Source organism: Drosophila sulfurigaster, chromosome X, assembly GCF_023558435.1.
Source record: "Drosophila sulfurigaster albostrigata strain 15112-1811.04 chromosome X, ASM2355843v2, whole genome shotgun sequence".
Classification (NCBI taxonomy): Eukaryota; Metazoa; Arthropoda; class Insecta; order Diptera; family Drosophilidae; genus Drosophila; species Drosophila sulfurigaster.
Window position 1 is genome coordinate 17,241,728 of NC_084885.1, and position 20,902 is coordinate 17,262,629.

The 20,902-nt window shown below is 37.1% G+C and overlaps 1 protein-coding gene across 1 annotated transcript in view; it reads left to right on the forward strand.

The window, feature by feature from the left end:
* LOC133848119 (low-density lipoprotein receptor-related protein 2) overlaps positions 1 to 20,902 on the forward strand; it is a 179,815-nt gene that overhangs the window by 30,863 nt on the left and 128,050 nt on the right. The window contains 1 exon segment of the mRNA XM_062283515.1: positions 2,505 to 3,137. Within this exon segment, the coding sequence (XP_062139499.1) occupies positions 2,687 to 3,137 (451 nt within the window). The 5' untranslated portion in view covers positions 2,505 to 2,686.

Below are 20,902 nucleotides of genomic sequence, written 5' to 3' on the forward strand. Positions count from 1 at the left end.
GTATAAGTAAGTCAGTATTTGCAAACTTAAAAATTTACTGATTTCTATATAATAAAATAATAATAAGTATATAAATATGATGAGATAATGCGATAATAAAAATAAAAAGCTTAATGCTTACGTAAAGCAACAATAGAGCATTGAAAAACAAAAAACAACATTTCATTGTTATCAAGTCAAGTCAAGTAAAGTTTCTATAGGTTTTATAAGGTCAGGTTGAGTAATATGCACAATTTCAATAAGCAGTTTAGAGAGATTTGCAAATGAAAATAACACAATAAATAAGCAGCAACTGCTGCTGATGCCTAATGAGCCAAGCAATAAAATCGACTTCAAGTGGACTCAGAGAGAGAGAGAGTGAGAGAGATATATACTTAAATCTGCTATATACGTATGATTTATTGTATTGCATTGTTTTGTAGCTACATACGTGCATACGTACATATTTCTCTCTTTGATTTTCTTGATTTCATTTTCCATTTTTTATTTTTCTATATATATTTTTGCATCGCAATTTTTCGCTTGGCGTGCGTGATGAGCCTTAGACACTGAGCTTATGCGTGTGTGTATGTGTGTGTGTGTGTGTGTGTGTGTGTGTGAAAACAGGTTTCACAGATTTTCAATTTCAATTGTCTTTTAAGTTGAGCTAGAGCTGATAGCGCGAGCGAGATAGCATTACAAGTAGCTGTAAGCAAGACAGAGAGCTGCGTGTGTGTGTGTGCGTGTGTGTGTGCGTCTATTTGTGCCATTTTTATTTGCGCACATTAGCAATTTCTTTTGTTGTCGACATCCGTAGGCCGCCGCCCCGCTTCCCCCTCTCCACCACCTTCTTCTTCACAGTCTCTCATTCCTCCTCCTACTACTTCAGTCGTTGTTGCTGCGTCTGCTGGTGTTATCTCGCAACTCTCCGTGCTCCACACTCTCCACACGCTCCACACACTCTCCACGCTCTCCACTTCGTCTTCGTTTGGTTGTCATTTTGTGGCTTCTTTGTAGGCTGATTTTCCACTTGGCTGTGTGTGTGTTCGTGTGTTGTGGAAGCCGCCTAATGCCACCCATTCCATTGCCACGCCCACTCGCCTCCTCCTCCTCCTCTCCAACCGTCCGTTGTTGCGCTATTCTGTCATGCACTCATCATATGCTGCCACTTATTATGATCTTTGCCAGCTATTGTATTTTATTGTAGCTCATTTTTTTAATACATTATTTTTTTTCTCTGCTGCTTTCGCCTTCTCTCTCTCTCTCTCTCTCTCTCTCTCACGCCCCTCCTCGTCTTCTCTTTGCTCCACTCATGCATTTCATTTGTGCTTTAATTTAATGTAATCTTCACAATGTTCTATTCTATTTCATTCCGCCTCGCAGTTTGTTGCTGTAATTCCTAAGCGAGCTGCTTTTGTTAAATAAATACGTCATTTATTATTGGCCATTGTATTAGCCCTAATGCTGAAATAATGGCCGAGACCAGCACTAAAGCAACACACACGACAAATACCAGCAGATTTCCGTTGTTCAGAAACAGACGCTTCTAAAATACACTTTCTAAGACTGTTGTCCATAATTAGTCTTAGCAGTCTTAAATTCAATTTGTGCTCTTCTTTTCTTTCTTTATAATATCGAATTTGCAATTATGGATGGTACATGAAAGAAATTCCCCCAAGTAAATATCTTTTTGAATTTGAAGTAGATTAAGTGAAGCTTAAGTTGTAATTTGGATTGCATAAAAGTAATTGTGAAATTACACATGACAGATTTCATATTAAGAACCAGAACTGTAGCATAGTTTTGTGCGCTTAAAATAATTACATTTCATTTAATGCCAGAGCCTGAATTAAATATGCATTTTAATCTTTTTTTCATTGCAGCATTTGTGTGTGGACAAACTTGAAATTGTAATGGAAATCGTGAAGCACAAGGAAGCGCACAATATTCTTCTCGCCTCTCTCTGTATTCTTTTTTTCTTGTTGTTTGTGCACACATACTCGTGCACACAAATACATATGTATGTAGTATATGTATATAAAGTGCAATATTAATTTTAATTTTTGAGTGCTGATAAAAAAGTTGACGACATCGCCGTCCGCATCGCAAAAGGCGACGACGACGACGGCAAAAGTTCACATAAAGCGGCAAAAAGTTTTTCAATTATTGTAAAAAGTGTTAAAAACGACGACCAAGGAGAGTGCGAGAAAGAGAACGACAGAGAGCGAGAGGACAAGCTGTGAATGGAGGGAGAGAGAGAGAGAGGGAGAGAGAGAGTGAAGAGTCAGCCCTTGGTTGAAGTGTGAGGGCATCATAAATATTAATAACTCGCTATCGATATCCGGCAACACAAAATTAAAACAAAAAAAAAAAACTGATTAACCAGCGTAAAATGCGATTTTCGTTGCAAAATAAATCAACAATATTTGAATATCGTTAATTGATATTCTCATAATTGTTGTTCGGGGTGTTCTTCAATTCAATTTCAATTTCGATTTCAATTCAATTTCCAATCAATTTTATAGAAAACGTGAGTGAGGCACAAAAGCAAAGTGCGTGTGTCGCAGGACAAGATTTGCAATACAAAGCAAACAAACTAATACAACACAAAACAAACAAAACGAAATCAAAAGCAAAACGACCAAAAAAGAAAGCAAGAAAAGAAAGAAGACAACTGACAAGTGGCCAAAGACAGTAGTCGCCCAAAATGAGTCCGAGGCCCGTGGGCATTGGATTCGAATGCGGCCGCAAACCTCCTAACAATGCCAAGATGCGTTTCCGATGGCCGCCACCGTCGCCATCGTCAGCCGCTTCGATATTAGCCTCACCAGCCACATCATCAGCAGCAGCCACAGCCGCTGCATCCGCGAGAACAACAACAGCAACAACAACAACGACGACGACGACGACGAGAACAAACAGAAGCAACAAAGCGACAACCACATCGAGTAAAACAACAAAAACACAGCAACAACAACAACAACAACAACATATTCACAGCAAACATTGGAGCATCATCCCCAGCTTTAGCAGCAGCAGCTCCAAAATGAGCACAATCGCCGTCCTTTTACTGGCCATCGTGGCCCTAAACAATCTGAATTGCTTCCTGACCCCAGCGACAGCAGCGCAAGTCGCGCGCCTCCGACAGAGTCCAACAGGTTAGTGCTTCTTCTTCTTCTTCTTCTTCATCTTTCAATTATTTTCTCCCCAACAAAAAAACAAATATTGCCCTTTGCTTCGCCCCTTATTTGAAACATGTTTATCATATTAATATTAACAGCACTTGAATATAACATTTTCATTGTAATTTACTTTGCCAAGGATCAAATTTTACAACAGTATGAAGATTCTGGATTTTTTCCTAATGAATTTGGAAAAAGACTCCATATTTCAATTATATTGTATTTTGCACTCATTCAGTTGCAGTTTTATATATTTTTTTATATTTATTCGAGAATTTTTCCACGACTAATGAGCAATGGCTTTCGATATGGGGGCAAGAGAAAAAACTTTATTCGAAATCCGTGGAAATATCAAATATCTTGTTAACGTTCAGTATTGTCATAAAATTCATGAAATATTGTCATTAGACTCAGACTCTTTCGAATAATTTGCAGGCCTTCATTTGGTTCTGATATAATTATTGAATATGAACATTGCATATTTCTATTATTCCATTTTTTTCGTATTGAACTTTCTGAGTTTGTTTTAAAATCTTTCGACTAATGAGCAACGGTTTTCATAACTCATCAAAATTTGTGAAAATATTGTCATCATTTTTTTTTTTGGAAACATTTGAAAAATATATTTACCATATATTCTTCTTTGCTTAGCTCTCTTGAGATAGCGGAACATTTTGTCTGGAGGACATTTTAATCGTTCCTGTGCCAAGAATTAGGCCAAAGTGAGGACTGTCAAAATTTTAGAAGCGCGAGTGTGTGTGTGTGTGACTGTCTATGTGTGGTGTCACTTGAAAATCTGAGCGCTGCCTTCCATGCCATTATAATTTGCCCGCAGCATGACCAACATTTCACAGACTCACATACATATGTATGTACGTATGTAGATAAAAAGACAGTGGGAGAAATACTCGTGTAATGAGGAGTGCCAGATAGAGAGAGAAAGAGACAGGGATGCTGCGCAGATAGGGGCGACCTAGGAGAGAGGGGCCAACGCCTAAGCCACAAAAAGTTTTTGTTGCGGGCGCAAAATTATGATGAAAAGTGGAAAGGCAAAAAAACAACTACAACAAAACAAAATGAAAGCGGAGTGCGCGGGGAGGAAGCACGCCACAGAGAAAGCAACAACAACCAAAAAAAAAAACACAAAAACACAAAAACTCAAACAAAAAAAGAAAGACGCAAATAAAATTACACAAAAATTATGACGAAAAATTGAAATACATACTTACACGTGTGCGCTACAAACGAGCCGACGAACAAATGCTCTTCTACTTTTTTTTTGCAGCGCCAAATTACTCGTATACTGAACTAATTGTGTGTGTGTTCTTGTCAGGATAAAGCTGATGACCAATTGATGATACCTTGGCGTGAGTGCAAGAGCACTGAAAGCACAGACATATGGCCGCACTGCTCACACACCCATAAGCAGACTCACGCCCGCACTACTTGCACACATACGCATAGTCGTAGAAGTAGTTGAAGAAGAAGGAAAGACGAAGGCAAAAGTGCTTGCTAGTTGTTGTTGCTACTTTTGTAATGATTTTTGTTGTTGCCTTTTAAAGCTATTTTTTCGACGTTGTTGTTGTTGTCGTTTCGTTTCGTTTCGTTCTTTGGTACTAGTTGTTGTTGCTGGACGCCGCCTGAAATTATGAATCAGGAAGTCTTAATAAGCGCAATTTCAAGTCGTTAGTCACACAGAGAGGCTCTCGGCACGTCTTCGGCGGTTGTAGTTGTCGTTGTAGTTGTAGCTGTTTTGTGTTGTTACAATACACATGTACGTACATATTGTACGTATGTATGTTTGTGTATCGAGCTATTAGCGTCCAGACACACGACAAAGCAAACGGTGTATGTGTGTGTGTGTGTGCGTGTAATACGGGGGCGTCGTTTTGCAGCTGCCGTTGCTTTTTGGTTTGCTTGCTCTTGTAGCTGTTGTGGTTGTTGTAGTTGTAGCCGTTGATTTTAATTAAGTGAAACGTTTAATGTGCGCCACAGATTTGTGTTCGCGCCCTTGATGCAGGCAAAGGGGGTGGGAGGGAGATGTAGAGATGTAGAGAGAGAGATACTGCGATACAACTAACTGATGACAGTCAGGGGCAACAACTTTATGCTCAGATCAAATTGCTTTAAGTGGATCTCTAAAACAGAGCATTATATTATATATGTACATACATATGTATGTATATGTACGTATGAATATATTCATGTACGTTTGTACACAGAAAACAAAATCCGGGATATATGTATACTCTGAATTAGTGAAGTGGCGGTGTCAATATCTTGATAATCCCGGATTCATTTAATTCAAATACGAAAATACTTGATTAATTTAACAACTTTATCCTGATTGCATAGTTGTAAATTCAAACCGAAAATACTTGATTTGTTAAGTACTTTTTTCTGTGTATGTAAGTATGTACATACATATGTACATTTTGTTTATTCATAGCAACACTCGCATACAATTTTTGTTGCTGGTGAGACAATCATGCGCTAAACGCCTGATTTGAATTTCAATTTGAATTCTCGTCATAATCGCATATCCAGTTGATCACCAGCAGCAACAACAACAACAATAATAAGAAGAACAACACGCAAAAGCAAGAACAGCAAAAGCAAGAACAACACCAACACCAAGTGCAAGTCCATTGCAGTCATGTGACAAAGAGCGTGACAGACACACCAGCTACACATTAGGCAGACAGGGAAAGGGTGTGCAAGAGAGAAAGAGGGTTTGGCTGCTCTTAGTTTTGCACATGCATCGCCCCCCTCCCGCTCCCACGCCTTACTACAGTTCTATGCTATGCTGTGTTGTTGTTGTTGTTGTTGCTGCTGCCGCTGTTGCTGCTACTCCAGCAACAATCAAATAGCAACACAAAGTCATTTAATGCAATTTGCTGATTGCGCTCTATGTTATTATTATTGTGCTCCTCTTGTGCTGTACCTTTTGACATTTGAACAGAGTGTTGAGTGCGGAGTGCTGACAATACCAGCAATATACTCTCTTATTCGCTCTTCACCACCCATGCTGTGTCTCTCTCTCTCGCTCCCTCTCTCGCACAAAGATGATAGTGCATGGGTGGCTGGCGCCAAAGAGCAAAAGGCAAAAGAAGAAATGACTTTAATGACATTTAATAAACAGCATACAACAAAATTTGCCAAAGCAACGTTGCCCAGGACAGACAGATACTGACGGAGAGAAAGAGAGAGAGAGAGAGAGAGAGCGCCAAAGAGAAGAGGATAAAAGGCAACCGGATTGAAATTCCAGTTTCAATATGGCAGACAACGAGAGACGAGAATGCAGCTGGCTGCAGTCACAGCATCTGACTCTCTGACTCTGACGTCGCTGTCGCCGATGCTGCTCGTTGTTGTTGGTGTTTTTGTTGATGTTGCTGTCCCTGCAGGTCGCATCAATATCATTGTGCTAGTTACAGACTGACACCCATTCAAACCAACTGCATTTACAGCGAACGAAACGCAAAGCTTTGCAACTGGAACTACAGTTTGTACTATGCTCACACATACACAGGCATGCGTGTGTGTGTATATGTGTCTGTTTATGGCGATGCCATCATGTTGGTCACACACACATACACACACAGACACCTTTACAAAGGTGTCTTGGCAGCCAAAGCACAACTCGACATCGAACAATAATCAATTTAACAACTCTAATTTAATTAATCTGCTTACAAACTCAACTATACGCTGAAACAATAGATCAATTGGTTTTGTGTTCTTTTTGTTTTTTTTTTTTTAAGTAAATAATGAGACAATGGCAATCAAATTTACAAGTATAACGAGTATAATATTCTATTGGCTTCATCTTATCTAGTTAACTATTTATTAAATGCATTACATTCTCATTTCAAAAAAAGGAAAAGTCTTATGTATATTTCAATTATAAATATTATAAGTCAAGATTAAAAGTTTCTTGAATTGCAATTTATTCATTAATTAAATGTTTCATTATGCTTGCATTTTATTGAGGTCGTTGATGTGCTTAAAGGTGTTGAAAATTTGCAGCAGCTTTTGTCGTTTGCCCTTTAATCGTCATCAGGAAACTGCAACGGCAAAACTGCAATTGCAACCGCAGCAATGGCAACAACAACAACAACAACAACAACAACAACAACAACAACCAAAGTAGTAAAGGCACCGCTATAGTTGCTGCTGCTGCTGCTTCTGTTGCTTCTTCTCTTTCTGCTTGTTCTTCTTCTTCGTTTGCCGCCATTCGCATAGGCTTTCGCACAAAGGCTTTGGCTAGTGGGTGGCTTGGGTGGCTGGTGACCGCAAAGTTAATTGCAATGCGTGTGTCTGTCTGTGTGTGTGCGAGTGCAAGTGCGAGTGTGTGCGTGAGTCTGTCTATCTGCCTTTGTAGTTGTAGCTGCTGCGGTTGCTCGCCAGCGTTGCGGACAAATAACTTTGCTAATAGTTTGACCGAGGTAGCAACTTTTATGTGGAAAGCTTTAAGCATAACTTTCGCTGATTCAGCAGAGCGTCTAATACAAGTACTTCACACACACACACGCAGACACACGCACACAAACAGGCACGTACAGTGTGACATCTCAAGTTCCATTTGCAAAATCAATAAATAAATATTGCGATTTGGTTTTTTGATATTTTAAAAACAAATCTCGTTGCTCGTGATAGCGACTGGAATTGGAAGGGCAGCTGGAAGGGTAAAGGAAAGAAGGTAGAAAAATAGACATAGAGAGAGGGGAAGAGAGGTGTCGGAACGCAGCTTCAAAGTAGCTTTGCCTATTAGATTACCTGTGTCAACAGCGTCGCAAATTACAGTGGGACGAAGCGGCCGAAACGGGTTTCAACTGCATTTGCAATGCAGCAAGTTCCACACTTACACACACACACACACACATAAATATATACGAACTCACACGGACACAACCAACATTCAGTTGTCAGTTTCACATGCCGCCCACTTTGGCAGCGCTTCACTCTTGCTCTTGTAGCAACCGCGACGCCGCAGTCGCAGTCTCAGTCGCAGTCGCAGTCGACATACACCGTTAGTAGCGCGACGCTGCGCTTTGCGCTTCGTTGACTCCTTTGCTGTATCCCCCCTTCCCCGCTTCCCATCTTCTCTCTCCCACACCCACCTTCTGCACTCGCTGGCTAGCCGGCCGGTTGTTGTTGTTGCTGTTTGTTATTTGTCTGCTTCGTCTCCAATTTGCTTTGTAACAACGATGCGGTTCGATGATGATCTGTTTGTCGTGATGGCGTGTCGTTTGTTGGTCGGCTGCGGAGGGGATAGAGTGCGGGGGGAAATGCCGGTAATAACATCATAGGTCGCCAGTCGACAACCGAACTGTTCGCTCTCGGTCACATGTCTCCAGTTGCTCGCTCTCTCGCTTTGGCTCTCGTTGTTGCTCTCTCTTGCTCTTTCAGCGTCTCGTTTTCGCTTGATCGGCAAGGTTTGTATTTTCTTGCTTTATTTTAGTTTACTCGTATGTATTATTGTTGCTGTTTGCTGTTTGCCGTTGCCTTGCTATAAACAATATTTTCTTTGTTGTTGTTGTTGTCGGCGTTTCTTTATTGCCTCTTTGTGTGCGCATTTTGTTGTTGTTGCTCTTTGCTGTTGCTGTAGTTTTTTTTCCACTGAAAAATTCGTTTTTGTTTCGTTTTTTTTTCGCGTTTTCTGTGTTGTTGTTTTTGTTTCTCGTACAGCATTCGGTGCCTGGTACCGGCGATCACCGTTTCAAGCTGCGACAGCAACAATAACAACAACAATAACAACAACCCAAGCAACAGTAATCGCAGTGCATGTGCACTACTCGAGAGAGGGACAGAGATAGAGACAGAGACAGAGGCTGAGGCTGAGAGAAGCAACGAGACACTGATGGAAATACGTAATGAAAAGACGCTCTGCAAGAAGTAATAATGTAGAATAGAAAATACAATAAAAATCAAAATCAAAATATTAATAATAATAATAATAATAATAATAATAATAATAATAATAATAATAATAATAATAATAATAATAATAATAATAATAATAATAATAATAATAATAATAATAATAATAATAATAATAATAATAATAATAATAATAATAATAATAATAATAATAATAATAATAATAATAATAATAATAATAATAATAATAATAATAATAATAATAATAATAATAAAGTATGTAATGTATTACACACAAACACTTAAGTGTCGTCAAATGTGTGTCTGCTTGTGTGTGTGTGTTTGTGTGTGCTTACTTAAGACTTCAAGAATAATTTCCCCAATGATTCACATTATTCTTTTCCTCTCGTGTTTTACTACACACTGTAAATGCTTAATGCAAGCTCATTGAATAAATTAAAAATAATGAGAATTTAATCAAAGTTAATCTTGTAACTCACATTTTCTGCTTATAAACAACACAACAAAAGAAAAACCTTAATATACAACAAGCACAATGTTGAATACATTATTTTTAAGTGCTATCGATAAACTGTGGCGTTGAAGCATTGCAAAGAATCGTTAATTTATGAACTTGTTTCTTGCACTCTCTTAATTGGGAATATATGATATAAAGAAGTGTTAATAATACTTCAAAATGATTAGGTAACTTTAGAATAAACAATAAATTTCTTGGGAGTCGGATAAATTCAAATGGGAATAACTATTCAGATTGATTTCTTTTGGGTTTGATTCAATTTCGAGCTGTATAAATATATGCAGGATGTATAGTAATCACATAAGTAGAGAAGTGAGTCTATTGATATAGCCATTTAGCATTTATTTTCTATTTATTCGTAGGGTCTGTGAACTGCAAAATATATATATGTATATACGATAGAGTTTCAGAGAGTTTAATTCAAGCGTCATTGTTATTGCACTTTGATTGCTGGTTGAAGTTTTGCACTTTTTGTTGCTGCTGCTGTTTGTTTTATTTTATTTTAATGCTGATGATATATATGTGATGTGTGTATATATGAACAAAGATGCAAATAAATCAATAGAATTCGAGTACTAATCGTACCATAAGGCAACTGCACAACACGTGAAGCACTTTGCATTTGAATTTTGTAGTTGCAATTGCAGTTTGCAGTTTCAGTTTGAATTTGCATTTGAATTTGTTTAAGCTGCCGCCAGCCAGCCTGTCTCTCTCACTCTCTCACTCTCCCTCTCTCTGTCTGTCTGTCTGTCTGAACTGTGTGTTTAATTAAAATGAATGTGAGATTGCATAGATAATAAATATTTCAATTATAGAATGCTTGCAACAAAAAAAAAAAAGGAACGAATAAAAATAGTACAACAAAAAAACAAATATATCGCATACAAGAATTAAGCCGTTGGCTAAAGTGTCCATACACAGTCGGTATGCAGTTTATAAGCCACTTTATCCTTTTGTTAATGCTTCAATATGATTAAAAACCAAAAACATAAAAAACAAACACACAAAAACTCTTTTATTTATGTGCATATCACATGTCAAATGCTTGCAGACAACAGAATCGAGTGTGCTCAACAATTCAGCACTTCACATGGAAAATATTTATTATAGAAATTCTTTTAAAATTTCTCAACGCTGCACTGCAATAATCTTCAATAAAGATTTAGTTAGACAGACAGTTAAATTGAATAGTTGCCTCAATTTCCATTAAAAGGGTTCAACCTTTTTCTCAACTATTCAATTTTGTCGCCTTCTGATTGTTGTGTGTGTGTGTGTGTGTGTGTGTGGCCATCAAAAGATGGCAGCTGGCATATTAACATACATTGCATAAATACATGCTGTGCTGTCAGCTGTGTTAAACTTTTCTAAGCTGCAGCTTACATGGCGTATGCGTAATATGCGTTTGCACATTAATCTCTCACTCTCTCTCTCTCTGTTCTCGTTATCAATCCATTAAAGATGCAACTAATTTGCAATTCTGTTTTTCAATATCAATACGCAAAATGTTTTGCTATGACAAGGCTAATATAATATGAAGAAACGAACGGTAAATGTGTGTGTATGTGTGTGTGTGTGTGTTGTGTGTATTTATGATTTCCTGTTGAGAGCACAAAAGCGCACAGAGCAATAAGTATCATGCATTATAAATGGCTAAGTACTGACCACAACTACTATCTCTCTCTGTCTCTCTCTCAGACACTTTTTCTCCCTCTCTTTTAGTTGACTTGTGTCATGTGCTTAATGCAAAATCATTTCTCATCGAACAGTGGCTTTTATCATTATTGTTTTTTTTCTTTTATTTTTTCGACTTTACTATTTATTTTCTTTTTTTGTTTTCCTTTGTTTTTGTTGTTTTTGCGATTGCGATAATTACCTTGAGGCAAGTCGATGAAACTGTCATGTGACATCGCAAAAAATGGCGAGAATCTTTTGTTAGTCGTTCACCCACACCCAAGTTTGTTTTTTGTTTCGCATAGCTTCGCAACGCAACGCATCGCAGTTGAATAATTTAGTTATGTGTGTGTGTGTTTTCAATATGCCTATGCGTATACGTAATATTGTAGATGACGTATACGCGATGTCTGTCAAATATTTTATGCATTCTAACTGTGCCTGCTGCTGTTGCTGACTTACAGTTAATTGTTTGTTGAATAATTACTTACCTACGCACACACACACACACACGCACACTTGCAGAGTCATAATGAGTAATGGGAACGAGAGACGACATCGCAGCATTGGAAACATAGAACAACGAGACCATCAACGTCAATAACGAGTTTTTGATTAGGGTTCCGCCATTCACTTCTATTACCACAATAGAATATAGAGAAACAAACAATTGCAGGTATCCATCCCCCTTCTCCCTTCTCCCCTCTCGCTTCCATCTCCATCACAGATGAATCGACACAAAATGGCATTCATCAATTTCTATCGCAAACAAAAACCTTTTTGATTTAGCGCTCTTTTTTACTGACACCGCGCATAAAGAATGATGCACATGCTTTGCTGGATTTCAATACGTTTGCATACACTATCATTAATTGATAGTTTGCATTTATTTAACAATTATCTAAAGTTCTACTCAAAACTTCATTAAATAAAAATCATAATAAGCTAATATATTTCTAAAAAGTTGCTGCTTTTGATTTTTTATTGTTTCCAAATGTGATTTGACTATAACAGTTGTTTTTGTGATGTATTAAAAGTAAAAGTAAAAGTTTCAAGTTGCGTCGTCTACAGAACTTAAGAAAGTTTCTAACCTCAAAATGGAATGTATCGAACTATCGATACTTATTAACAGTGTGCCCAGATGAACACTAAAAGCGTTGCCAACATTTTCTTAATTATTTCAAAAGAATTCGATGCTAATTAAAAATTAAAATTTCTAATAAGAAATGATATTTTAAACAACAATTTATTTCATGCTTTGCTTGATTAACAAATAAAAACTTCAGTCAAGTGTGCCATTTTCAATAAAACCATATTATACTTATATACCAAAAATATACCACAAAATACTAAAATATACTGAAGACTATATTTGGTATATCGATATATATTACAAGTTAACAAATTGCAAAAAATACTAAAATACTAAGAACCAAATGCTTCATTTAGTATATTGATATACTAATACATTCAAAATATACCAAAATATCATCAAGCTTCTTCTCGTTATGCTTTTTAAAAGTATTTTCTATTTAACAATATTCTTTTGAAAGTGTCTCTGGAAATTGTTGACTTTTTCAAAAGTGATTTACAAAATGATTTGTGCTTTAATGTAGATTTGTTGTTGCAATTTAAAATGAATGATTGATTGTGATTTATACATACAACATCTATTTTCTTTTGCAATTAGTTTTCGATAGCAATGATTCGGAGTTGGAACAGTTGAAAACAGTTTTAAATAGAATGCAGGTTGCATTTTGTTGCATTCTTTTTGTTTTTTTTTGGTTTTTTGTTTTGGTATTTGTTAAATTTGTTTTTGAGTTGCGCTTATTTGGCAGCTTTTAAGGGGAATGTGGTTGGAGGGGGCGAGAGAGAGAGAGAGAGAGAGAGGATGGAGAAGAGGTTCTGCAGTCAATGTACCACATAATTGCACACACGATTGCAGCAATGCTATGTGAAACTCGTAAGCGGAGTCGTAAGCTGCAGCATGCAGAATGCAGCAGGCGGCGCGCTGCATGCAACATTTTGCTGCCGCTGCTGCTGATGCTGCTGCTGATGCTGTTCAACAGTATTAAGGCTTCAAAAATTCCCTTTTTGGCTGGCAGCAAAAATATTTTCACAAAACGGAATTAAATCGATTTTGGCTCACCCCCGCGGGGGGTCCGAAAGGGAAAAGGCGGCAGTCGACAGGCCAACTGTCCAGCCTTGGGGAGGAGGAAAGTGAGGGGACAGTAAAAGGAGGGGAAAGTACATACGCCAAACGTAGTTAATTTTTTATTTTGGCCATTTTTGTGTGCTGAATGTGTTTCGTCTTTTGTTATAAAGCTAACTCGCGACTCGTTTTGCCCAGTTTTGTGTGCTATTATTCTTTAATCAATTATTAAAGAGTGCAGTGAAAAGCAAAGCTTGAATTTTTCCACTTTATTTCGCATAATTTTCATCATGGCTGCAAAATCAATTTCATTAATACGTTATATGCGCAACTAATAAGCGATTGCGTTTTGCGGAACATCAACAACGCAAATGCAAACGCAAACACAAACGCACACTTCAAATTCATTTTGCTCGGTATCAATTACGCGACCAATTGCATTATGAAAATACCGAGCTACGTGCCACAATCGTTTTGTGGCACAAAACGATGCTGTTGCATCACTTTCTTTACGTTTACCATGCGCAGCTGGGCTTTATAATATAAAGTACCGAATTTTATGCCCAGAATGCATTTATTTATACAAAACAAGCAAATTAATTGAATGGCACAGAAGTACAAAAATTCCTACGTTGTTTCCGTTTTTACAAACTTCCCTTAATAGTGAAGCTAAAAAGTGTGCTCAACCATTTTGAAATGCATTAAAAAATTGTTTAATGTATCGTAAATATTGCTAAAATTCACAAATACTTTTCATATTAATGGCATTAAAGTTGCAAGCAACAAATTGTCAAATTTTGCACAGCCTTAGTTTGCTTTATCATCGAGTTGTAGTTGTTTAAAGGCGCGGACAGACAGTCAGACAGCTAGCTGGATACTCGTAAATAGAAGCTGATTGCTATGACAGCCAGGCAGATAGATTGACTTGTAGTAGCTGATTGCTATGATGATGGTCAGCGGTCAGAAGCTGATCGTTATAGAGCATGTTATACCCTTTGGCAATCTTGTGTTTATGTAGTATCACAAAAACAGCAACAAATATTACAAAATGGCGTCGGTCTGCCATTTGGCTCGCACTTTTTTCTCCTTTCCCTCGCATATACTGCGTTTTTATCTGTCGTGCATAAACGAATTTGAATGAACGACCCCTCGAATCTGGCAACGTCAAAAGTAAATTCGCAAATTTATACATTTCAACAAACTTCTCCAAAGAGAAGGGAAGGGAAGGGGAGGGGAGCGAGAGTAAAAGGAAGAGCATTAAACGCTTATAATTAAGTTGGATGACAATTCATGGGCGCTGGGTGAGTGCATTCCAGCTTCGGCTTATGCCTTTGCAAAAGCTTTCAGCGTTCAGCGTTCAGCTGTCGCAATTGACAAAAAAAAAATGAAAATGATGAAAAATTAAAATGCAAGCAACAAAAAATTGCTCGTCGAGGGCTTTATGTAATATTGAATTAGTAGCGTCGACTGAATGCTTCATTTTACCTTTTTATTTGCCTTTATTTCATTATTATTTTTTTTGTTTTTTTTTTCTCCATTTTACATTCGCGGGGGACACAAAAAATAAAGCCATAGATGAAGTCGAATTTTGACATACGAAGTGCAAATTGGGCAACTGAAAACTGCAACTCAACTCGATGCGAGTGAAGAGAGTGGGAATTAATTGCAGGCGCATAAAAAAGTGAACAATGCATTAGCCTATATAACAGACTATATATACATACATACATACAAATATATATGTATGTCTGTAGTAGATATGTGCAGAAACAATGGCAAATGCCAAGCATCACAAATTGCAGCATTTTCATGAATTTTCAACTAAATAAATGCGAATGATGTCTTCGTTCTGCAGTTTGCACATTTCTCTCCCATATGCATAGTTTATATACTAAGTTGCTTAGTGCATAGCATTTACTTTTTTGTCAAGACTTTAATTTCTCAAAGCATACATTCATAATGCTTGTTAATACCCTACAAAAATGCAGGAAAATGATTTCGTGTTGTCTTTAGTATTTTTTCTGTCTGTCCGCTTATTTAATCGGCTTATAACTGAGATGTTATCAATGCTATATAATTCAATTTTGCAGCGTATATTTATAAAATAGAAACATTGCTATACAATGTCTGTCTACATATAAATATATGAAAGTTATTGCATTATTGTGCAGTTGTTCGTCTGTCTGTTCGTTAGTTTGAGAAGCTATATCAGAGATAGAATAAGTACTTTATCTTTCAAATTTGCAGCGAATGTTTATATAGTCAGTATAAAATGAGTTTCAATACTTTGCAAAAATATTGCATTATTGTTCAGATGCTTATCTGTCTGTCCGTTAGATTGAGCAGCTATATCTCTGACATTATAAGCCCAAAATATAATATATGAAATTTGTATGAAGTTCTCTGACTGAAAATAAAATATAAATACTAAAAATTCTATAAAAATATAAATACTATGAATACTTTAAGTACTAAAAGAACTAGAAATACTACAAATATTGAAATATTATAAATATGTATGTACCATAAATTCTGTAAATACTATACAATAAATACTGAAAATATGATACTAGCTATAAATACTACTAATTAAAATAATAATTGAAGTATTTAAAATAATAGAACAAATACAAATTATAATACGGGAAAACAAGTTACACTTTTGATATATAGGTCTACTGGTAGTCGAGCATGCTTCAGCGCTTTAGTTGCGCCTTATTTATCGATATGCTCGATATGCAGACGAGCGTTGCAAAAGTCCAATGCACCTGAGAGTTTGCTGCATTGAAATGGACCCTTGAGTATACCCTATATGGCAGGCGGCAATAACGATTTTGCAATGCAAATTTTAGCCTTTGTGAAATGCGTATGAATCTGCAAAGATAGAGAGAGAGAGACAGAGAGAGAGAGTGAGTGAGAGGGGGAGAGAAGTATGAGAAAGATGTGTGTGGAGTGCAGTTTGCATCTTAGTTCAGCGCTGTCTTGGCCAAGAATTCTTGCATGCAGCTATGCAAATAAGCTCACACACACACACGTACACACGCACACACACACCGAGAGAGAGACATTTATGGTCTCTATGGTCCATAAGCTTGTTGTGGTATTCCGGTTTTCATGCGCTGCTCATTCTCCATCATCTTCGGCCTGTTGACTGCCAGCAACTCTCTACCCAGGGCAGCTTTAATCTAAGCAGCAACAGCAACAGCAACAGCAGCTGCCCAGTAGTCCAATTATGGATTTAAGTACCGACAACCAATTGAAAATGACAAAACAGTCAAGAGAGAGAGAAAGAGAGAGAGAGAGAGAAGAGATGCTGAAGACAAGGCGTTGCTGCTTTGCTATTCACAATATTTGGCTTATGGAAATGCCAAGTTAGCCCATTAATTTCATGCCACATCCACATCCACATACGTATATGTATGTATGTATATACAACGATGTATATAATTGCATATTTAAGTTCAATTTACTGCAGCAGTGCTGATTATTGTCATCACGCATACGCACTGTTGACAGCCCAAAAAAAATAACTGATGCTTCCTCTTCTTGTGACGAGAGGACAACAGCTTAACCTGCTGTCTGCGTGCAAAAGGGAATTTTGCTGTGCAAAAGTTTTTAATTGCTTGCAACCATGTTTTTTTGTTCTTCTTTTGTGTGTGTGTGTGTGTCGCTCAGTCTCATAAATAATACAAAAGTGTTGCACAAAGTTGCATTAACACGAGGCACAACACAGAGCGGCAACAACAACTTTCGATAAATATGATTACGGCAATGAGATCAACATCGGACTTATGCAAAACTTTTCAACGTTCATCTGCTTAGACATGCTCATAGTTATGGAAGAGAGAGAGAGAGAGAGGGAGTTGTATGTATGTATGTGTGTGGCAAAGTATCATGTAATTAAAATAGTTTTCGGCAGCATTTTTTGTGCAATATTTATGACATAGCTGGCAGGCAGACACTCAGGCAGACGTCAGGCAGGCAGATGTCTGCTTAATTCTCTGCGCTGCCAGAGTTTAACAAGCATAATTAATGGCACAACTTGCGCGAACTCACGAAAAGAATCAGACAACTCTTGTGACGTGGCAACAAGTCACACACACACACACGCTCAAACTATTTTCGATGCCAACTGCGAGTGTATTAAATAAATATACTCTCAGCACTCAGCGTCAGCCAAATAATATAGTATATTTTCATAATCATAGATTGAAATATGTTATTCTGGAATATAGTCTATGGCCTTAGTAGCTATCATTCCCTTTTTTTAGTTATCATATTATTTTGTATAATAATTAAACACGTAAATAAATAATAAATAAATATTCTGGAATACTCACTATAGTGAGAAAATACTAATTTTGAAAAACAATAACATTTTTCTTATAACTATGAACAATAGTCTAAAAAAATGCCAATATACCAAATATAGCTTTAAAGTATTTTAGCGGTATATTCATTTGGTATACTCATTTTTAAAAATACATTGTAAATTTATGCTACCAAAACATTTGTTTTAATGTTTTGCTAACTTTGCTTAAATAATTTTGAATTTGAATATACCAAATATAGACTTCGGTATATTTTAGTATATTTGTAGTATATTTATAAGATATATTTTAAGAATAATACCGCGATGGTTTGCTCTATATTAAATCAATATACTAAATATAGGGCTTAGTATATTTTAGTTTTTTTTTTTTTTGTGGTATATTATATCGATATATTTTAAGAATAATACCGCAGTATTCTCTTCTCGCTAACTTTGCTTAAATAATTTTGAATATTCATATACCAAATATAGACTTTGGTATATTTTAGTATATTTGTGGTATATATATTGGATATATTGAATATATTGCAGTATTCTCTTTTGTAAATTGTAAATTTATTTAAATGTTTTTCTAACTTTGCTTAAATAAATCATTTTCGGTGCCATTTTTCCACTCAAAGAGCATTTGCTCGCCAGGGTACTTCAGAGACTGGCACACTCGCTGAACTGGACAAGTGTTTTTAATTATTTTTGGGTTTGAGTTTGGGCATGTAAAAGGCATTCGCCCCACAGTCGCAATCCTGAATCGCAATCGCAATAGCAATCGGAATCGCAGTCACAGTCTCGGTCGCCCACAGTTACTTCACTTAACTGCCAAGTTTTGTGCTGAAAAATACTTATAAATTAACTTTTTTTCTCTCTTTCTCCCACTTTTTGCATTTGTTGTTGCTGTTGTTGTTGTCGAGATTTAATGTGGCAGCTGCAGCTGCTGACCAGCTGGATGCCGAGCTGCTCATTAAGGTTTCGCGCAGAGAGAAAAATGTCCACTCGAATGGCGTTTAGCGCGCAATTATGAGTTCTGTTTTGTTGCTGTTGTTGTTGTTGTTGCTGTTGCTTTTGTGTTGCCAAATTATTTTTGAACTCAACTCGAAACAGAAGGGATTCCAGCTAGAGAGCAAGAGAAAGATATTGTGGCAGAGAAAGATGCTCGCGCTTTAATTGCTCTTGTATTTATTTTCATTTTCATTTTCATATAATTGTTGCCGTTTCAACGGCCCAACTTTAAAGTACACTCGTGAATTTCTCTCACCCACTCTCTCTCTCTCTCTCTCTCTTTCGAGTGGGGAGGAGGGTTGAGGGCGTGCTGTCTGCTGCGCCGTAGGCATTGAGGCGTAACAAAGCTGACTTAATGACTCCGAATCCGAATCCAAAAACCCTCCACACCCAACAGAAATAAAAAAAAATACTCGCAACAAAAACAAATAAATAAAGGGAGAAACAAATTAAAAGTGGCTTTTAAACGTAAATGAAATTTAAGTTGGGCTGTTTAGACAGTTCTCCACTAAATCTAGAGGGGAGGGAAAGTAAGGTGTATTTATGCAACTGTAAAATACGCCGGACAGCGTTTTAATGACGCCTGCTCACTTTTCACTTTTCACACTCTCAACTCAACTGAACTCAAATGTCAACAAGAAATGGACTCTGGCTCCGTCCGTCTGTCCGTCCGTTTGTCATTTCTCATTTCTCTCTCTCTCTCTCCCTCTCTCTGGCACAATTCTCTTGCAGCATTTCTCTTGACATTTCTTTTGCGCGCTGTGAAAAATTATTTACTGACATTGACGAAGATTCCGTGGCGAGTTCTTCGCCATATGCCTATTGTGAACCTTTTTTTTTTTTTCCTTTTTGGTGGCAGAAATTACTTTCATTGTCGTTGCGCCTGCCGAAAGTAATCAAGCGTTGCTTAAATCAACCTTTGTTGTGTGTTCCCTTATTGAAAGCGGCCACACTCGAGAATACACTCGAGTCACTTTATTTATAAGCCATACCTACTTCTTCTCCATCTACTTGCCACTTAATTCATTTTGCTTTGCTGCCTCATTTAAGTGCGAGTAAACCGCGTTACTTATTTTTATGTCACTCTTTCCCTTCGCTTTAACCCCATAATGATAGGCTCTTAATCTCTGGCTATTTATAAGTTTTATCATGACTATTAGTTGGGGTATTTAATTTTCATAAAATCATTTTATTGCCAAGCACTTTCTCGCTAGTAGAATAATATTTTTTGTTGTTCTCTTTTAAGCTCAATATATGTCAATTTCTTTCGTTTTCAACCGTATTATTTACGATTTTCTTATGTAGTAATATTAGTTTAGCAATTCATTAAATTTATTGCTATTGATATTATACATATTATATATATATATATTTTAAATATGTAATTATATATTCTACTATTGTAGATACTTAAATCTTGTCAATGTCTCAACTAAAATTACTCAATTTGCTTGCCTAATTAAAAGGCGTTGTCATATTACGCATACGTAGCGTGGTCAAAACGAAGTATCTTGTGCAGCATCTGCTTCTTGTTCTTCTTCTGCTTGTGACACATGACACCGTTGCACCCATGTGACAAGCTAACTAGCCAGGGATTTGATTTTATTTCGGTGGCAGATTTGCGGCTGCCACTGCAAAAGCAAAAGCAAAAGCAACAACAACTGCAGTTTGTGTTTAATTAAAAGGGAACTGCTGCTGACATTTGAGTGGTCGAAGAGAGGGCGGAATGGAGGCGTGGTCGTGGTCGTAGTCGTGGCCATGGCCATGCTTCATTCACAGTCACAGTCACAGTCAGTTGGTCATGCAGTCAATCAGAATCGAGAGCAGACACAACAATGTCCAACACACACACACACACACTCACACACTCGCAGACAGAAAGCCGAACAATCAGTTGGTCAATAATGATTACGTATGCGCCATGTTGCACATTGCAGCTGTTGCTTGTTGCTTGTAAATTGAACATTTATGGTCTGTAATTGTTGCTGCTGCTTTCTGCTTGTTGTTGTTGCTGTTGTTGTTGTAGTTGTTGTTGCATTTGGCAATTACACTAAGTCAACTCAACTCTCATCACTTTCCCCATATTAAAATTGTCCGCATTTGCATTTGCGAGTTAGTTTTCCCCCCGTTTCCACGATTTAGCTTGATTGATCACGCCAAGTTATTAACAACAG